The following is a 21,584-nucleotide window of genomic DNA, read 5'->3' on the forward strand; positions in this document are numbered from 1 at the left end:
TGACCCCTTCACACAGCCCTGCTTTGAGCTTACTAAAACAATGCTTCGTTTAAAATTCACTTAAACTCCACCCTTCCCCCCAACACCATAATGACTTTTTTGTTTGTTTGGTAAGATGTCCCATGGTTTCTCTGGTGTGCCGTCTCCCTTGTTGCAATAGGTCCAAAAGCCGGACTTTTTTGATTATAGATTTGTCCTTGGTGGCCTAGTGCTGACTGGTCTAGGATACAGGTTTTGTATCCCACACCACTTAGCTTGCCCAAAGCAGGCGTTCAAAATTGTTCACTACAGTGGACTCTGAATTAGCGTACTGGGGTTCTACTTAGATTACCTGGATTGATTATATAAATTCTAGTCTCAGTTCTGCCAGTAAATAATTAGCTGGATCATGTTAAGTAGGTCAACAAACCCCAAGGGTCTGTTTTCTCTTTTGTAAAATGAGGGGCTGTTTCTTCCAAACCTAGGCCAAAGGGCTTTGGAGTCAGGTAGACCTAGGTTGGAATCCCAGTTCTACCCCTTACCAGTCTTGTAATTTTTGCTTTCCTGAGCCTCTGTTTTGTAATTATTAAAATGGAGACAATACCAAAAACCACAGTGTAGATTTTCCAGTGTTACTATGAGGATCGAGTTGGCTGTTACAAGCATCACTATATTTGATCACTATTCATACTACCACTATTATGTGAGCTCGGACAACCTTTCTGTGCCTCTGTTTTCTTATGAATAAAAGTGGAGAAATAATAGTACGTACCCCAGTGGGGTTATTGTGCACGTTAAATGAGATGAAAAAAGTAAAGGGCTTAGAACAGTGCCCGGCATATAATTAGAGGCTCAAAATACGTCAGCTAATGTAATTAGTATTAGATTTCTACCACTAACTATTCTGTGGGCCAGAAGCTCAGGATAAACAGTTTCGTTTTAAGAACAAAACCAAAAAAACATACCGTAGGCTCGAAAGAGTGAAACATAAAGGAGCATTTCTTTTTCAAAAGCAATTGACACGCCCAGCACTGGGTTAGGACCCGCCCAGTCCTCATTAAATATGGCAGCGAGCAGGGCCGACCTATTGCGGCTGCGCGCGCGGAAACTCCTCAGAGCACCGCCTTCTCCGCGGCTCTCCCCGCCCTGCTGCCTCCTGGGCGGGCTTCACCTCCTCCGCGCTTCGGCAGAGGTGTGGGGAGCGGGCTGGACGGGGCGCGCACGCGCAGGCGGCGGCCGTGCTTGGCAGATCCTTGCGAGGCGTCTGTCACATGAGCCGCGCGCCCGCTCCGTTCCCCCTCCTCCCGGCTGGGCTGTGAATGAAGCTCTGCAGGCTACGTGGGGCGCTAGCTCAACTTAGTGTCCCGGACGCCAGAGCCGACTGAGCGCTCGGCCCGCCGGCGGCGGGCACGGGCTCTGCCGCTCCGGACCTCGGCGACAGGTAAAGACAAATGGGCTGTTCCTACCCGAGCAGGTCCTTGGCGGGCCGCTGGCCCCCGGCCCACCGCCGGAGCACTCCCTTGGGCTCAGCGACACAGGGGAAGCGCTCCCCAGCTGGCTCAGTCCCCGGGAGATGGGGGTTCCCCGTGCCCGGCCGCTGCTGCTTGGCACTCGGAGGAGTTAGACCGGCCAGTTCTAGCCAGTGCAGGGCGGCATCTTCCAGGGAGCCCAGCCCTATTCTCCGAGCCAGGGTCCCTGCGCTGTCCCAGCGAAGTTTCCTAGCGGAGCCGCGCCAAGCCCGCCCCGCTTTTGAATGGGGGAGGTTAGCTGCAGGCGTCCCCTTTCCAGGACTGGGGCAGGGTGGCTTTGGCTGGTAAAGCCCTGTCGAGGCCCCGTTCTTATCCATTCTGCTCTGGACTGGCAGGTTTGTGTGGGTCGTAGCGAAGCCGAGTCCACACTCTCGGAAAAGTAGTTGCTGCGTTTTCCTTTTCCCACTTAACGCGGGGAGCTGGTTCTCTCTAGACTTTACAGGCTTGCGCTTGAGCGCCTTCACCCACCCCAAGGGCAAAACTTTACCTTCACATTGATGCGCGTGTACTTTATTAATATTTCAGAGCAAATCAGTTTCCAGGAGTGCCAAGTGAAGTTGTACGTGTGCCCGTGTGATAACGTCAGTGTAAGCTACCCCGAATATGTGAGGGAAATCCAGAAGTGTGGAGTACAAAAAGCCAGTAAGAATCTGCTTTATGAACGCTTCATACATTTATTAGCAACTACCCGGGTTTGACTACGGAGATGTTAAATTCTCCTGGTCCCACGAGGCGCGGAGCAGTACTATTTAACTGCGCGCTAAATAAGAGGGAAAAAAAGGCAAACCAAAACAAACTGTCCTCGGTTCCAGATAAGTCATCAGAGCGCTTTTTCCTGGTGAATTCATCCTGGGACTTTGTGAGTTCCTAGTTTTCTTGGACTTCACAAGCCTTTCCTTATCCAAAGCGTTGTCTTTTCTCTATCGGCTTTTTGGGATTAGTGTACACATTCACACTTTAGTCCTTTAAAAAAAGGTATTTAAAAAAGGCCAAAATGATGGCTCTCAAGTTCGTATTAGTCTTCAGTATGTATACGTTAGCGTTTTCACTTAAGGGGTGGAGGTGTTGCTTGTATGAAAGCTATGGAAATAGCAATCTGCTTTGAAGTTCCCCAGGTCAAAAAGGTGAGGACTTTTTCTTAGAAAAAGCAGATTGGCTTGTATGCTACATAAGGAAGACTTAATGAAGAACTTGTTTAAATGGACAAGAAAAGCATTTAATATATTCACCTTCTTTCATTTTTTTCTCCCATTCCTAGCGCCTTTCATATCCTTCCAAGTAGTACTGTCCTAAGACTGAATTTGACATTTTAAAAATAGGAATTATCTGAATTAATTTGGTTTTACTTAAATTAGCATTCTTTTTTTTACATTTTTCTTTTCCTTTGGTTCTTTTCTTTCCTGATTTTAAAAGCAGTCTATGCTCTCTACAGGACATTGGCAAAATGTGGGAAAATATAATGAAGCGGAGAGGAAGCACCACGACCTCGAGGGCATCGCTCTTCAGTTTTTATTATGCCTTCTTTTCTTTTCTTTTCCTATACGAGATCTGTTTTAAAACTTTTAGTCACAAAATTTCCTCTCCTTTCTACAAATTTTTTGTTGCAGAGTTGGGTGTTTTGGGGAGGTTGGGGAGGGCAACGGATATTATGCTGTTCTTCATTCCCCCAAAGTGTGGAACTTTGAGATAGGAGAGACACTTAATGGTTATCTCATCCAACCACCCATCCTTTGAGATTCTGAAACCCACTTACTGAAGATCCAGTGATTCATGCAGAATTGGACAGCACTCAAGGGCAATATTAACTGACTCCAGATCTCCCCATTTTTTTTTTCGGTGATATCTTGTTGCTTAGGTGGAAACTTAACACTGTCCATGTCTGCTTATCTTTGAAAGAGAGGTCCAGAGAGGGACAGGAGATGATTTTCAAGGATTTGAATGTTTTTCATTTAGGTATTTGTTTTCCTGTTGATATTTTCAGGTTCTGGGCTTGAGCATCTTGCAGAAAACGAGACGACACAGCTGCTGTTCCATCTACATCCCAGTCGAGTCTCCCTACAAAACTGGGGGGTCCGGGAAACTCTGAGCCTGTGACCCCAGCGTGGGAGAGAATAGGATCAAGATGGCCATGTGGCAGGGTAAGAAGTTAGCACTTATGCCTTCAACTGGTTTTTCCTCCTCTATTCTCTAGCCCAGCCCAACCCTCCAAGCCAGTGGCAGGCAGCCAGGCAGCGGTTTCTTTAATTTAACCCTTTGTCTTCGCCAGGACAAAGCATATTGGTTTAAAAGGAGTTGCTGCTAGCTGGAAGTTCAGATTATTTTAAAGTAGGGGTGGAGGGGGGTGTGTGTTTGGGGGGGTAGGAGTAGCGGGAAAATGTAGTGCCAGGAGCATTTTCAAAGAACTCCCTTCATTTTAACATGTGCTCGTGGGGGTTATAGGTGAAGAGATGGAGGATATCTTTTCATATTTCTGTTTTTTATTTGGTTCCGGCAAATTTCTATCATAAGGTTTTCAAAGGTCGGGGAGACAGATGTCAGCACCTCCTTGACTTCCTCTTCGCAGTAAAGACTTGAAAGCATATTTAGCGTTATAATGATTATATTTGGTGATAGAAGGGAAATGCCTGTTTTAATATTATGGAACGACTTGAGAGCAAAGCTCAGTGATGTCTTGCCTGATAGACTATATCTTTTGTGAACCTGTGAATTCTTACCACATATAAAGTTACTTTTTTTTTTGGTGGGGTTGGGGATGGTGCCCTTTGGGAGAGTGTCAGAATCTCCAGGGGTGTGTGGGATTTTTATGTTTATCAGAAGGGAATGTGGGTTTAAGAAATGGTAGACAAACACTACCCAAATTGGTCTGTGACCCACAGAAGGTTAAGGGCCACTTACATGCAGTAGAATGAAAGGAGCTTGAATGTCCATAAATATTCAGTAGGTAGGTTCGTTGGTGGTCTAATGTATCTTTTAAAACCGTCTCCAGTTGGTTACAGCCGTAAGAAGAATTTTTGATGTGTGAGGGTTGTCAATTTAAAGATACTTTTTGATGTGAGATTCGGCCTGTATCCCTGCTTTGACTCACACAATGGGCATTTATCAGGAGGAGTTTGAATATTCTTGTTTAAATCCTGAGACATTCTTTCTTTCAACAAGTAGAATACAGAGATGAGTAAGATGCAGAACCCTAGAGGGTTCCTTGTCTTATGGGGGGAGACAAACATACAAACAAATAATTGTGTCAGGTTGAATAAGTGTTATAATAGGGAGAGATGCAAAATGTGATGGACGTCCAGAGAAAAGCATGATGAACTGTGAGTTTTGAGATGGGCTAAAAAAAAATGAGTGGGAGTTTGCCAGATGGGCAACTGAGAGAATTGCATTCTGGGCAGACAGAGAAGCACTGTTTGGGAACTTCCAAGTTGCTCTGTTGGACTCGTGTGAGATGTGTGGGCCACGACCTCAGATGAAGCAGGGAAGGTAGTTGGAGGCTGGATAACAAAGAACCTTGTATGTCCTAGGAAGGATTTTACACTTTATCCCGAAGACAAAGATTCTAAACAGGGAAGTAACATAATCAGATTTTGTTTTAGAAAGATTACTTTGGCAGCAATGTTGAGGTGGGGTTGGAGCCGGAGAATGAAAGCCAAGAGGCAGTTGGGAGGTTTCTGGTATAGTGGTTTAGGGAAGAGATGGTGAGGGTCTGAGCAGAAGCAGGGGCAGCAAGGATAGAGAGAATGGGATGAATTCTAGAAACGTCCTGTGACTAGATGCAGGGAGGAACCGAGCCTGGGTTGACAGCCAGTTTGGGTGCCTGGGGCCGGTGGTGCCATTCACTGAGATGGGGAACATGGGAGGTAATGAGAGGGGCATGGGGACTGTGGGAAGTTAGTGTGCCGCATTTGGTTTGGTCTGTTTTGTTTGAGACACCTGTGAGCTGTCAGGTCAATGTTTAAAAGACAGTCCTGAAAGTATAGAATTAGAGTTTGTGTAAGTGGGGAGCTAAAGTTTTGTTCCTAATGATGCATAAAGAGCTTGTGTGTTTTCTCTCTTTTTGATGGAAATGTCATCAGTAGTTAGTGATTTATAATAAAAAACATTTTAATGGATAACAATTCTTAATAAAAATGTCATAATTTCTTAATAAGTAATATATATTGCTATCTCAGGCCCTGAAATCCGATCTGCTTAAGATTACATTGGAGGAAAACAATTTTTCTAGCATTAGTGAAGAGGGGAGTATTCCACAGAAATAACTGCAATCATTCCTTGTTTTCTGCAACCTCTGAAGTGACAAGCATAGTACAATGATAGTTTGGGTGGCGGTATGGTAGAGTAGTTAAAAGTATGGGTCTAGGTTCAACTCCGTTGGTTCTGTCACTTGGTAGCTGTGAGACCTTGGGCAAGTCCCTTAATCTCTCTGTCTCAGTTTTCTCTTTTGTAAAATGGGGATAACAATAGAACTCACCTTATAAGGCTGTTGTGATGATTATTTAATATTAAACAAAACACTTGGAACATAGTGTCATATAAATGTGTGCCATTATTATTAGTAGTGAGACATTTAGAATATTGTCTATCATATAAGTGCTTAGTAAAATTTAGCAATAGCTGTTATTGTTACTACTACTACTTCTACTGCTGTCATTATTATTTGCTATAGCCTGGAGTGGGCCTGGCACCCTGTTCTGTGGAGGGAATTTCAGGTTGTCCTTGGAAGGCCTGCCCTGTAGTCATCTGTTTGGGTCTTTATGTAGAGGTTTAGATATGAAGAGATCCTTAGAAAACATCTAGCCCAACCCCTAGAGGTTAAGTGACATACCCACGGTCAAACAGGTTAATAGTAGTGATAGGACTAAAACCCAGGTCTCCTGATTCCCTATTCCAATTTTCTTTCCATGGACTCATGGAAGAGGGAATGTGTGGGTCTGTCCCCAGCTCAAGGGAGCTCTGAGTCAATCTCTGGATCTAGTAGAGGAACTCTAAAAGCTAGAGGAAGCCAAGTGTCGTTAGTCTCTTGGGTCAGTCCTGTCTAGTTCCTTCATGGAGAATTGGATCCAAATTGCCATGCCTCTTTAACATGGCCAACATTATTATTTTTGACTTCGTTTGATGGAGTCCTCTAAGACATTTCCTGGCCATTTTAAACAGAGTGTACTGGGCATAATTTAATATCTTTGATAACTCAGGGTCATCATTAATAACATCAGTTTCATTGGTCTAATGGTCAAGGAAATATTGGAGAGAATAATAGCCAGTTTAGGGCGGGATGAGAGTGGAGACTTGTGTTGTCAGATCTCATTTATTTATTCAATTAACATCAAGCACCAGTTGTGCACCAGGCACTGTGCTGAGCTCTAGAGATGCAGTGGTCAGTAAAAACAGGTATGGGCTCTGCTCTCACGGAACTTACCAACGAGGATAAAAGTAGAATTTCAAGCTTATGAAATGCTTTATTTAACAAATGTGCTGAAGTAACTTGGAAAAATGACACCAACGTAAATTTAGAAGGATTAAAATAGGGTTTCTTAATAAAGGAGGCTGGTGCATCGGAATTGCCTTTTAAAAATATTCCTGCTCAGCTCTATTTACGATAGCCAGGACATGGAAGCAACCTAAGTGTCCATCGACAGATGAATGGATAAAGAAGGTGTGGCACATATATACAATGGAATATTACTCAGCCATAAAAAGAAACGAAATTGAGTTATTTGTAGTGAGATGGATGGACCTAGAGTCTGTCATACAGAGTGAAGTAAGTCATAAAGAGAAAAACAAATACCGTATGCTGACACATACATATGGAATCTAAATAAATAAATAAAATAAATAAATAAATAAATAAATAAATAAATAAATAAATATGGTTCTGAAGAACCTAGGGGCAGGACAGGAAAAAAGACACAGACGTAGAGAATGGACTTGAGGACACAGGGAGGGGGAAGGGTAAGCTGGGACGAAGTGAGAGAGTGGCATGGACTTATAAATACTACCAAATGTAAAATAGATAGCTAGTGGGAAGCAGCCACATAGCACTGGGAGATCAGCTCCGTGCTTTGTGACCACCTAGAGGGGTGGGATAGGGAGGGTGGGAGGGAGACGCAGAGGGAGGAGATATGGGGATATATGTATACGTATAGCGGATTCACTTTGTTGTAAAGAAGAAACTAACACACCATTGTAAAGCAATTATACTCCAATAAAGATGTTAAAAAAAAATTCCTGCTCAGTTCTCATCCCCCCCAGTTGTGATTCAGTCTTAACACCTGAGCATTTAAAGAAGTGCTGTAAGCAATTCTGATGTGTAATCCTGTTTGGGAACTGCTGCATTAAAGAATTAAAAGTTAAAAAAAGAAATTATAAAGAAACTGAAAAAATACAGAATACTCATATAATCGTGGGATAGGGAAGATCTTTGTATGCATAATATGAAAGGTAGAATAATACAGTTTTAACTGTGTGAAAATTTAAAATTTCTGCACAAAACCATAAAATTAATGAGAAAACTGGAAACAGTTGCAAAAAGACTCATTATCCTTAATATGTAAAGACTTAACAGCTCAGTGAGAAAAATACAAGTATTTTACTAGAAAAAATGTGCAAGGCATGGGAGTAGGAAAATACATACTCAGAAATCCAAATGGCCAATAAACATGAAAAAATGTTCTATCTCAGTAGTAGTCAAAGAAAGGGGGAATTAAAATAGCATACTATTTTCTCCAATATAATTTGCAGTGATTAAAAAGGAATGACAAAACACAGCTTTGGCAAGGACCCGAGGGAGCAGGCATTTGCATACACTTCTGGTGGGAATGTCAATTTGGCAATATTCATCAAAAGCTTTAAAAACCGTGTTTACCTTTTCACCCTGCAATTCCTTTTCTTGGAGCTCATCCTAAGAAAATAATGAAGGATGTGCACAAAGATGTATCAATAAGGATATCGATTGCAGCATTTTCTATACTAGGGAAAATTGATAACACTTGCATTCTGATGCATTGATACAATGCAATACTATAGTTACTAAAAATGATACTGTGGAGTTATTATACTTATTAACATAGAAATAGGTTCATGATATGGTGTTAAATGGTGGGGTTGGGAAGCACATCCCAAATTATCAGTAGTTAACAGTGTGGCCTCTGGACTTAAGAGCTGGATGGAAATCCTAGCTTTATGAGCTTCGTGGTTTTGTGAAGTTACTTACCTCAGTGTTCCTCAAACTTCCACATCTGTTAAAAGAGGGATAAAATAACAGCGAACCTAACAGTTCTCAACTTGTACGTCCATTAGGATCACCTGGGGATCTTTTAAGCCCACCCAAGCCCAGGCCTCACACAGGCCGATTAAATCTGAATCTCTGGGAATGAGATGCAGCACTCCGGGAATTTTGAAGCCCCTGGTGACTCCAGTGTGCAGGCAAGTTAGGGAACTGCTGAGCTAATATATAGGACGGTTGAAAGGATTAAATCAGAAAATCACGGTGCCTGGCATGTGGTAAGTACTTAATACATGATAACTATTATTAGTAACTGTTACTTTTTCTTATTAATAGTATGGTCCCATATTAATATATGTGGTGTGTCCATGTATGTTTTGTACAAAGAAAAGTCTAAGAGGATAGACACACGAGTATTTTAAAAAGAAATTACGGTTGACTTTATTTTTACTTATTTGTATCTTCCATTTTTTCTGTACGTAACATGGGTTCCTTGTTAATTTTTAAAGGTATAATTTCTGAAGGAAATATCAGATATATGTACACAGCTTTATATACTAAGGTATTTATAAGTGGTGAAAAACTGAAGACAATTTCCATAGTAGGGGAATGTTAGTAAATTATGGCAGGTCCACAGATTAAAAATCCAGACCAATGCTGAGGAAAATCTTCATGACATAATGGAAGAGTATTGGGATTATTCCTTTTCTGTCTTCAATTTAAGTGGGGCTTTGTGTATATCTCTGTCTTTACATGTTATGTATATACCTGTAAATGTATATATCCACCTTTGCCAGCGTGGATCCCTCAAGTTGGGACTGCATAACTAAAGCAGTTGCAGTTTTATTTTTTTACAGCTTTTTTTCCCCCAAAATGATTTGTAGTTGTGTGTGTAGCACTTTGCCCTGCTATGTGTGCTCTGCAGTAAAAACCAAATCTAATATATTTCAAAAAAGAAAATACCTATGAATGTGACAATAAATACAGAATAGATGGGAATTATCCAAAGTTGTTGACATGGCTATCCCTAGGTAGTAGGATGCATTTATATTTTTTCCCTTTTATTTTTACTTTCCAAATTTTATGTAATAAATATGTATTACTTTTAATAATTTGGAAGTGAGGTATAAAATAGCAGTGCCTCCAACAAAGAGTGAATTGTGTGGGCTTCTGGACAACTGTTTCAGCCTCTCTGTGCTCCCTTTGCCTCCAAATTAAAGAAAAAAAAAGCAACCAAACTCCTGAGGGTTTGGTTAGAGCAGTTTTTTGCTACTAATACTTCCTCAAGTACTCTTGTAACTTTTAGCTGTCTCTCCTACTGACTCCAAAAACTCTTTTGAGAGTGAGATTGGGGACAGGGAAAGTGTACAAAAATGGAGAAATTACACTTAATTTAGTGTGGAAGTTACATAATAAGGTGAAGTGGCAAAATATGTCAGGTAAGGGTGAAAATAAAACAGTTGCAGTGAGAAACTGTTCTGTTGGCTTCAGATCCAAAGGAAGTAAGTTTCAACTTTGCAGTTTTTTTTAAGCACATCACAGTGTATTTGTAAACACTCTGGTGATTTAGCTAACACTTGGGGGCCAAGGGGAGCATCACAAAGCAGTCAGTGAGTTGATAACAGAACTTCAGTGTGAAATCTAGATGGCTGTGTGGCTTGATAGTTGGACCACCATCACCTAGGAAAAGCCATCTGGTTCTGTTCTGTTGATCAAAACGTTAGTATCTGTGTGTCTCATCTCCGACAGGTACAAGAAATGACTTCTTTGTCTCTCTGCATTATTGCCCTTCCACAACTCCTCAGCGGGGCAGAATGGGGGCAGGGGAGAAGGATTATGATGAAAAACGTTGAATAGGGGGTAACTAAAACCAGTCTTTCAGAAATTTTTTCTGTAAGAGCCAGTCATTCCTTCCCAAGCGTACACTGTGGAAGGAACATGGGCCTTGGAATCCGATACACCTGGATCTGAACCCGGCTCTGCCAGTTGGTAGCCAGAGTTCCCTAAGCTCCAAAGCCTCAATTGTCTCCTCTGGGGTCAAGTGTAGTCTCTGGAGACAGACTCCCTGGGTTTGTATCCTGGCTGTGTCACTGATAGCTATGGGCAAGTTATTTCATCTCTGGGCCTCACCCTCTTCATCTGTAGAATGGGGTTAATAATAATCATACTTCAAGGGGTATATGGCCTTACTCTGTACTATTTACAATCGCATGTGAATCTACAAATAAAGTTTTTACCTCAATATAAAATTTTAATTAAAAAAAGAACAGGGGAACAAGGACTTTCTCCTACATAACAATAATAGTGTTCACACGCAGGGAATTATCATCTATACAATAATTTTATCTAGTTTATAGCCTATAATTACATTTTTCTCAATTATCCTAAAATATCTTTTATAGCATTTCTTGAGGGGGCATTTAGTATCCAATCAAGGAGGAGGTATTTGATTATCTGTCCCTTTAATCCCCTGTTCCTTTTCCTTTGTTTGTTTCAATACATTGACAGTTTTGAAGAGTCCAGGACAGTTGTCATGTAAAACATTCCTCAGTCTGGCTTTGTGTGATTGTTTTCTTGAGATTAGATTCCAGTTCTGTGCTTTTGACAAGAAAATTACATAGATGATGTTGTGTATGTCCCACTGCATTACATTTTGGTTGAAGACATGTAATGTCAGTTTATCCCATTATTGGTGATGCTAAGGTAATCACTTATTAAGGAGGTGTCTGCCATATCTCTTCATTGCTGAGGTTCTGCTTTTCATAGATAATTAATAAAAAAATCTATGGTATGGTACTTTAAGACCTTGTGAATATCCTGTTTCCCAAATCATTCATCCAGTAATTTTAGCATTAATTGGCAATCTTTACCTGAATTGTTGAAAAATGATAATTTTTCTAATTTTATCATCCCTCTTTTTTTAAAGCTAGAATTCATTTATAATGAAAAGTTCCCCCACATTTTATTAAATTAATTAATTTATTTTTATTTTTGGCTGTGTTGGGTCTTCGTTGCCGCACGCAGGCTTTCTCTGGTTGCGGCGAGCGGGGGGCTACTCTTCGTTGCGGTGCACAGGCTTCCATTGCAGTGGCTTCTCTTATTGCAGAGCACGGGCTCTAGGTGCGCAGGCTTCAGTAGTTGTGGCACGTGGGCTCAGTAGCTGTGGCATGTGGGCTCTAGAGTGCAGGCTCAGTAGTTGCGGCGCACAGGCTTAGTTGCTCCGCGGCATGTGGGATCTTTCCGGGCCAGGGCTCGAACCTGTGTCCCCTGCATTGGCAGGCGGATTCTTAACCACTGCGCCACCAGGGAAGCCCCCTCACATTTTATTTTATTTTCTATTTAATTATAGTGGATTTAATTATAGTGGATTTAATTATAGTGGATTTAATTATAGTGGATATACAGCGTCAGATTCTTTTCCATTATAGGTTATTATAAGATTTTGAATATAGTTCCTTGCACCATACGGTAAATCCTTATTGTTTATCTATTTTATATATAGTAGCATATATCTATTAATCCCATACTCCTAATTTATCCCCCCCTCTTTGGTAACTGTAAGTTTGTTTTCTGTGTCTGTGAGTCTGTTTTGTAAATAAGTTGATTTGTATTATTTTTTAGATTCCACGAATAAGTGATATCATATAATATTTGTCTTTGACTTACTTCACTTAGTATGATAATCTCTAGGTCCATGCATGTTGCTGCAAATGGCTTTATTTCATTCTTTTTTATGGCTGAGTAATATTTGTGTGTGTGTGTGTGTGTGTGTGTGTGTGTATTTCTTTATCCATGCATCTATTGATGCACACTTAGGTTACTTGTGTGTCTTGGCTATTGTAAACAGTGCTGCTATGAGCTTTGGGGTGCGTATATCTTTTTGAATTAGAGTTTTCATCTTTCAACTGGAAAGGATCTTTTGAGGTGATCTGTTTCCAGTGTCTCATCTTGCAAAGGAAGAAACTGAGGCCCAGGGAGACTCATTCTGGGTCATACAGCTGTCACGTGGGAATGCCAGTCTGTTAGCTCTACTGCATTACACTGCCCCCCATTCCCCCAGGCTTGACTATTTTATAATTTTCTATAAGTGTTAGTCTTTCCCTACTATTGCTTTTCCTACTTTATTGCTGCTTTGGAAAGTTTAGGGTTTTTTCCCCCAAAGCATTGTTTTGTCATTGAGGTTTCCAGGATGTGTTTTTCTTTTTCCTGTGCCTCTGTTAGCATTTTTGAACTAAACTATGGGTTCCTTAGGTTTTAACCAGGATTATGATTCAGAGCTTCCTGTTTCATGTAACGCTGTTCTGTGTGTGGTGGGGCAGGGGGAGGGGGGCACTATGGGTGGCAACAAATGCCAGATTCTTCTTCTTCCTACCTTCTGTTAACACGCAGGTATTTATAGCCCTGTGGTCAGACCAGAGAAGCTGTTGAGGAGTTAATAGGATGAGGTAACCCCCTTAGTAATGACATATTTTCATGCTTTTCAACCCAATACCATTCAGGGTTGAGGTAGCATTTTATTGTATTTATTTAGGATTTCTGCCCTGACTACTTCCATGAAGAGCATCACAGAAATTGCAACATAGAAATAAATCCGGGACAGGGACGATCTAGTGGCAATGAAATAGATGTTATCAGGTGTGTGAGATATTCTGGGCACTGAAAATTTTTTTTTCCTTTTTTCCCCACCTCTTCTTTTCTTCTTCTGGCCCCCACACAAAAATATAAGCACACTAAATTACATCACTGACATCTCCTGGCCATAAAAAGTGTTCAGATATAGAGGAACCCCCTGGCCCTGTCTGTACTGGGTCTTATGGTCCTTCCACTGCCCTTCCTTGGCCTGGCCTGCTGTGTGGCCACCTATGACTAAGCACTGAATATTCCCAGGTTGAAATCATGATCTTTCCTGTTTAGTTTGAGGGTGATGAGAAGCAGGTTGGCAGGGGAATGGCCACCATCCAAATGCCCAGCTCTGCCAAGGGCTTGTTTTCCTTGGGTTCTGGACCCTGGTAATAAATAATAATAGTAGAACCTCTCTTCTTACATTCGCTGTGTTAATTGAACTACCATCTACCCAGATATCAAAGCCAAAATTCTGTGTGGCATCACATGGTTCTTGCTCTTCCCCACGTTCAGTCCACCTTTGGTGGCCTAGAGCATTTCAGTAGGTCACATTCCTGGCAAATGTCTACTTATCTTTCAGCTATCAGCTCAGAGGTCATCTCTTCTCTATAGCCTTTCCTGAAACCTTGCACATCCTCTGGTAAAATTCGCCTTTCCTCTCTTTGTGTGTTTCCACACTATATTGTATATCCCTTGAAGGCATTGACTATTTTTGTTTAGTACTTTTGTTTTTGTGTCTGCCATGTGCCAGGCACTGCATTAGGTGGGTGCTGGGGGTATAGTAGTGGCCACAAAAGTCATGATTCTTGTCCTCCTAAGTCTTACAGTCATATGGGGGAGTTGGAATGCAAACAAATAAATACAGAAATATTTCATTGTGAAGTTTCATGAGTGCTATAATGTCCTCTGAAAAAGAATAATAAATGAGACATAATTTATTGGGAGGGAGGGTCTGGGAAGAAGTGACAAGTTCGGCTGAGACTGAAAGATAAGCAGCAGTCATCCAGGTGAAGAGTTGGGGGAAGAGCATCCCAGGCAGAGGAAACAAAGTGGAAGTCCCTGAGGTGGAAAGAACCTGAATTCTTCCGTAGCATGGCCCAGTGGGGCTGTACCATAGTGAAGGAGGTATAAAGGGGCACGGGATGAAATTGGAAGAGTGGGGACTTCCTTGGTGGTCCAGTGGTTAAGACTCCACGATTCCACTGCAGGGAGCACAGGTTTGATCCCTGGTCAGGGAACTAAGATCTTGCAAGCCGCGTGGCACAGCCAAAGGGAAAAAAGAAAGAAAGAAAGAAAGAAAGAAAGAAATTGGAAGGGTGGGCAGGGGCTGGTACACAGGGTTTTGTAGGCCATGTAACGAAGTATCCTAAGTGCAGTGTGGAGGCTTTGCAGATAAATTGGACAGGGCAGGGTATCAGTGAAGGAGAGGGTAGTGTCTCGTTCACCTTTGCATACCAGCTGTCTAGTAGAGAGTGCCTGCCACATACTATGGGTCCATCGAGTCTTTGTTTAATGAGTAATACTTGCCTGGCCTTCCTGCCACGATTGCCATGAAGATTAAAGAAGGTAAGATATGCTAAAGTGCTTTGCAAAATGTAAAATGTTAAACAAGTGTTATTCTAGATGTGATTCACTAGATTCTGTGCAGTGATGCTTACAGATGTTCACTACCACTGGGGGAAAAAAACCCCAAATCGTTAAACTAGCAAAATCTCTCTGGTGTTAGAGATAATTGTGTTGCCAGGAGAAGTATAGGTTTCTCTTCTGTGCTGAATTCACTCAATAAAATCTCCGAGCCTAAAGAATTCGTTATTGAAGAGCTGGATGAATTGTGAGGAATAGTACCTCTGAATTTGCATTTGGATGGGGCAAGGCTAATCAGGCTAATCACAGCAAGGTGTGGCTGCCACCAGCCGTGGCACCTGGTTTTCTAGACTGTGTTAAATAAAGTAAAAGATGTAACAAAATCATCAGTGTGCTGCTATTTTTTTTTTGCGGTACGCGGGCCTGTCACTGTTGTGGCCTCGCCCGTTATGGAGCACAGGCTCCGGACGTGCAGGCCCAGCGGCCATGGCCCACGGGCCCAGCTGCTTCGCGGCATGTGGGACCCTCCCGGACTGGGGCACGAACCTGCATCCCCTGCATCGGCAGGCGGACTCTCAACCACTGCGCCACCAGGGAAGCCCAGTGTGCTTCTATTTTTGTGTTAAATATTTAGTTCCCTATTTGAGCTGCAGGAACTTCAGACCAGGTGATTGATTTTAAAAAGCCCACCCTCTGTGCAGTGTTGGTGGGAGAATAAATTGTTAGAGCCCATTTGGAGGGCAGCTTGGAAGTCCTTATCAAAATGTAAAATTCACCTTTTGTCCCGGTGAATGTAGTCTAAAAAGGAACTGCACAAAAGTATATGTTACAAAGATGTTAGTTGCCTTGTTGTTGCCATTTTTTCACTGTCGATAATCATGATGTCCATCATGAGAGACTGGTTATATTAATAACGGTGTATATGCATTATGGAATGTATTTCATTAAGAAGAGTGAGATAGCTCTCTATATAATGACAGAGATTGATGTCCAAGATACATTTTAAGTGGGAAAAGAAAGGTGCAGAATGGTATTGTATGATCCCATCTGTACAACATAAAGAAGGGGAGAGTTATAGGATAGATAGATCTAACTTTGTAAATATGTATACTTACATATGCATAGACATTTTCTGGAATGATGCACATGAAACAATTATCAGTTGTTACTTGTGGATTAGGGATGGCTAGGGTTTTTTCATGTTCACTTGACACTTTTCTATACTGCTTGACTTGCTTACAACAAGCTATAATGCCTTTAAATAATAAACTTTAAATAAAACCTGTATTCCACACAATTCTTTTCTTGACACTATTATACTAAGAAATAAAAGGTGTAATAGTGGTTGAGGTGAGAGGTCAGGTCTGAAGCACCAGAGGCAGAGTTTGGGCAAATCTAAGGCCTCAGAAAGCTACCAGGGAATCATCATGACCAGGAGGCTTGGGGGGTGGTGTGGGGTGGGTGTGGCTCTGTTTAAAGCTTAATGCTAAGAAAGTGAGATAAAATTAGGTAAAAATCAGGATTTTGTTAGGGTTTTTTTTTGTTTTTTTGTTTTTTTTTTGCGGGACGCGGGCCTCTCACTGTTGTGGCCTCTCCTGTTGCGGAGCGCAGGCTCAGTGGCCATGACTCACGGGCCCAACCGCTCCGCGGCATGTGGGATCTTCCCGGACCGGGGCACGAACCCGTGTCCCCTGCATTGGCAGGCGGACTCTCAACCACTGCACCACCAGGGAAGCCCAGGTTTTTTTTTTTTTTGATGAAGCAATTTTAAGTACGTCATTAGTTTTGATCTGTGGGCATTTTAAAACCTAAGTTGCATAGTAATTGTATTTTAGGACACAATTAAACAATTAAGTGTCTCAGTGTCTGGATAAATAGTTCTTGTTCTTGTTCAACTTGTTTAAATATTGTAAGTGAATGCTAGGCTACAGTTTCTCGAGCTTTTTGCTTAAGGACCTGAGGAGGAATGCAGGTATAGTCTTAAGTTTGAAGTGGAGAAGATTTAAGTTGACTATATTTACGTAATAAAGTTTTGATTAAATTAAATCCTCAAATGCTTCAGGTTCATTTTAGCCCACTCTCTCCCCACCAAAAGAAGGCTTTTGCCTGAGCTACAAGAGGTAAATGGAATTTCTAGCTGAATGTCCTCTTGATTTGGTGTAATGAATATTTCCTTCACTCAACTGTGTGCATGTAGAGACGAGTCACTAGCCAGTCTTAACTGACCCTGGTTCTCTAATATTTGGAATTTTAGCCAGGTGATGGATGGTAGAAGACTTAAAAATGGGTTAAGAAGCAAGACATGTTTTACTCTAGGATGTATAATTGTATGTGTAATTGGGCGGGTGGCAGAGGCTGGAGTGAGAAAGGCTAAGCAATTTCAGGCTGTAGATTGGTGTAGAAGGACTGGAATCATAAAGAGTGCAACTTTTGAGAGATGTTTCTGGTTGGCGAAACCGTAGAGCATGAGGAGTTGCCTGGAGTGTGGCTTTAGACTGAACCTGAACCTGGACCTGGAAGTTATGCTTAGAGAACCAGACAGGAAGATTCTTGTCTTTGCTAGTGATCAGAGAAGCTGTAAGAAACAGCCCCACCTTGGACTAGGCATAAAGGAGGGGGAAACTGGGACAAGAAACAGAAATCCTAGAAAGACAGAGAAGGTCCTGAGCGACAAATGGGCTGAACTTTGTATCTGCTGAGAGCCAGAAGTTGACTGCCCTGTGTAGAAAATGTTGCTGAGAGGCCTCACTCCATAGTAAAGTGTTCTGATTTGACTAAGGTCGAGGAAGAGAAGAGAACAAATAATAACGGCTATCATTTATCCAGTACTTGCTGTGTGCTTCTTCCAAGTGCCTTACATGCATTAAAAAAATAAATTTATTTTATTTATTTATTTTTGGCTGCACTGGGTCTTCGTTGCTGCATATGGGCTTCCTATAGTTGTGGCGAGTGAGGGCTACTCTTCATTGCGGTGCGTGGGCTTCTCATTGTGGTGGCTTCTCTTGTTGTAGAGCATGGGCTCTAGGCACGTGGGCTTCAGTAGTTGTGCTCATGGGCTCTAGAACGCAGGCTCAGTAGTTGTGGCGCATGGGCTTAGTTGCTCCACGGCATGTGGGATCTTCCTGGACCAGGGCTCGAACCCGTGTCCCCTGCCTCGGCAGGCGGATTCTTAACCACTGTGCCACCAGGGAAGTCCTGTTACATGCATTTTTAATTGGTAACTGATAGAGCCTAGATCCAAGGCAGTCCTGCTCTAGTGACCTTGCTGTGGTACTAATGAGGAAATGAAACGATCTCAAGGCAGTAAGAAGGCAGAAGGCTTGAATAAACAGTTGATGGATAAGCGAAATGGAATTTTGTGGCCACAATTCTGGATTCTTCCTAAATTTAAGTAATTTAGTGAGTATCTTTTGTGTGAAAGACACTGCTAGGTGTCACAAGTGGGACTAAGAGGAATCAGAAGTAAATACTGTCCTCCCCACAGCTAATCTCTGAGTAAGTTAAAACGTGTAGAAATAACCGTGACCCAAGCTAGTGTTAGATACACATGATAAGAGAGGTTTAGAATACCATAGGAGTTAGGCAAAGGTGAGGAGGTGGCACCTGAGGTAGACCGGGTAGTATGGGGTAGGTTCTTCTATAGTTGTTGATGTTAAGAGATATGATTTCAGGCAGCAAAGTACAAGGTACATTTGAGAAAATGAGAAAAGGTGTCATGCCAGGCCTGTTATATGCATTATATGCATTGTCTCATTAAATCCTCATAACAACCCTTTATTGACCAAATGATTTAATGTCAAAACCAGGACACTTTTAATCAAATGGCATTAGTCTAGACAGAGACTGATCCAGGAAAACCAAGACATATGAGGCAGTTGGTATTATCCTCATTTAACAAACAAGGAAAACGAGGCTCTTAAGTCACATAGCAGGGCGTGATAGAGCCAGGACTTGAATCCAACTCTGGCTCACAAACTAAGAGGTCCATACTTCATTCTGCAAGCAGTGGGGGCGGAGGGGGGGAATTGAAGGGCTTTTTGCAGAGAATGTCATGGTTAGAACTATGTAAGGCAGATGGGAAGGAGATACTGGAATTGCAGAGATTAGTTAGGAGATCGCTGAAAGAGATTCAGGTAGAACAGTGTGAGGGCCTGGATATAAGAAGTTAATTTGGGGGAATTAAAGGAAGGGATAAATGTGAGAGCCGTCACAAAGGAAGGCATGACAAAGCTTGATTACTGGTCAACTTTGGAGGGAGAAGAGTAAAGGACAACTCAGGATTTCAAATTATTTAGTGAAAACGTTGTTAACCAGAAGTAGCCATTGTAATGTAGAAAGGTAATGTGAGTTTTCATTAGCATTCTAGACTAAGAGGAAATCTGCTTCTCAGTGCAGTTGACTTACTGGGTTATAATCAACAAATTATTTAACCCTCCTTTGCCAATATTTACTCACCTGTAAAATGTAGTGTTATCTGTCACTAAAAAGCCCCTGAAATAGCACAGCTTGTCTGAATGGTTTTTTTTACCTCCATCTTTTCAAAATTTGAGAGCTTGTGCTCAGTAATGTGAAATTGAATCCCAGTGTTGAATACATTCGTTTTTATATTATATCAGCAAAACAATAATCATAATATTGATAATGATGTGTTGTCTCCCTCTTCTGAACTTCTGCCTCTGTTACCGCCTTTAACTAACTGCCAGATGAATTCTAATGCCCGCCTTATAATATCTTTTCTATCATTGTCTTAAACTGTTTCTTAAAATCTTTATTATGGTTTAACTTGTTGAAATGTTTATCTTAGCTCCCCAGATAGAGTGTAAAATACTTGAGGGACAGGAACATACATGTTCCTAATGCCTTAAATAGAAGCACCCGGGAAATAGTTATTGATTTGATTTGACCAGTTCATATGGTACAATATGACTGCTCTCCTTTTGTTTTGTCCATTATACTTTATTAATATGGCCTCAAATAGTATTGAGTTTTTGGCAGCTACATCTTACTATGAGCTTGTAATGAGCCTAAGGCCTACTTCTTACTCCAAGTATGTCTATGTCTGTCTGTCTCTTTCTCTCTTTTTAATTATTTTTATTTACAAAAACCTTTCTATCTAGGCTTTTACTTAAACATTAATGTAGTTAAATTTTTATTTGTTTGTCTTGTTAGTTTTTGCATTATTATTATATATATTTTATGAATATCTTTATCCAAGTAATTAATAAAATTTTGCTTGGTGTATTAGTTTTCTGTTGCTGCATAATAAATTACCACAAACTTCGCGGCTCAAAACAATACCCATTTATTATCTCACAGTTTCTGTGAGTCAAGTCTTTCATGGCTTGGCTAGGTCCTTTGCTCAGTCTCTCAGGCTGCAATCAGTGTGTTGGTTGGGACCACAAGTCTCATCTGAGGCCTTGGGGTTTTCTTCCAAGCCTACATGGCTGTTGGCAGAATTTAGTTCTTTAGTTGGTTGTAGGATTGAGGCCTTCAGATCCTAGGGGCCACCTGTAGTTCCCTGCCACATGGCTGTCTCCAAAGGCACTTTACAACATAGCAGCTTAGTTCTTCAAGGCCAGCAAACCATAAAGTCTTTATGTCACCACAGCAAGAAGGAATTATAGTAATCATGGGAGTGACATCCATCATCCTTGCTGTGTTCTGTTGGCTAGAAGCTACTCACAGGTCCCACCCACACTGAAGGCAAGGGCATGAACACCAGGAGGTACGAATGATTGGAGGTGGTCTACAAGTGACTGCTACACTTGGCATAGAGCTGAATGAGGCTAATTGAAGACGTGCAACTTACCATTAAGACATTAAGGGACACTTACTGAGTAAGGCTGCTCTAACAGCTGTGACTCTAACTTTATTGTCATCCAGTGAATGTTTTTTTTTCCATCTTGCTTACAAAGATATAATGAGAGGTGATGTTCAGTAATTTGCCTAATATCATTCATCATGTGGGGCCTTCCACTGAGACAAAGAGCACTGGAGCAGTAGACTTGTGGAGATGGAGATTCCGGTTTGGATGCCTATAGGTATCCAAGTAGAGATTCATCTCCCCCAGGTCTGGGGCTTACTAGAGGGTTTGGGCTGTGTAATAGAGATTTGGGAGTCTTTCATATAAAGATGGTAAATGGAGTCTAGGGTGTGTGTATAGTTTGAGAGGGGAAAGGTGCCAAGGGTGAAGTTCTGGGGAAACCCAAGTACTTTGAGTGAGTCCCCTGACCTCCCAATTTAACAACCCAAATGAAAAAGGAAACAAGTTATGCCACTTCAGAGGAAAAGTTGTATTATTTTTGTTTGCTTCTGTCTTCAGTCCCATCTCTTCCTGTCTATTCTAGGTAGCATGTATCCAATTATCCCCCTTTTCTTCTGGTATCTTTTCTTTCTTTCCACTGGACCCATTCGCTAGACTATCCATAAATGTTGTGGTCTCCCTTTGCTGTGCCCTCTAGCTACTAATACCTATCTAGCAAGCAGCCTAACCTTTCTGGGCCTCAATTTTCTCAAAGATTGAGTGGCAAAATATAGGGAGAAGGTTATGATTTTTAAGAAGCCTCTTTCAGATCTAAATTCTGTTCTGCCACCTTATTTTTCTCCCCCTTTCCCTTTTTGGTTCTGTTGACAGTTCAGTTCCTTTTTGA

General features: G+C 41.6%; 1 protein-coding gene across 1 annotated transcript in view; it reads left to right on the forward strand.

Annotated features, from left to right (window-relative positions):
• Positions 1-1,201: 1,201 nt before the first annotated feature.
• CLCN5 (chloride voltage-gated channel 5) overlaps positions 1,202-21,584 on the forward strand; it is a 167,535-nt gene continuing 147,152 nt past the window's right edge. The window contains exons 1-2 of the mRNA XM_029240074.1: positions 1,202-1,420; positions 3,490-3,646. Coding sequence (XP_029095907.1) covers positions 3,631-3,646 — 16 coding nt within the window. The 5' untranslated portion in view covers positions 1,202-1,420; positions 3,490-3,630. The remainder of the gene's footprint in view (positions 1,421-3,489; positions 3,647-21,584) is intronic.

This window comes from Monodon monoceros, unplaced genomic scaffold, assembly GCF_005190385.1.
Source record: "Monodon monoceros isolate NGI ecotype Baffin Bay Population unplaced genomic scaffold, NGI_Narwhal_1 Super_Scaffold_22, whole genome shotgun sequence".
NCBI classification, from domain to species: Eukaryota; Metazoa; Chordata; class Mammalia; order Artiodactyla; family Monodontidae; genus Monodon; species Monodon monoceros.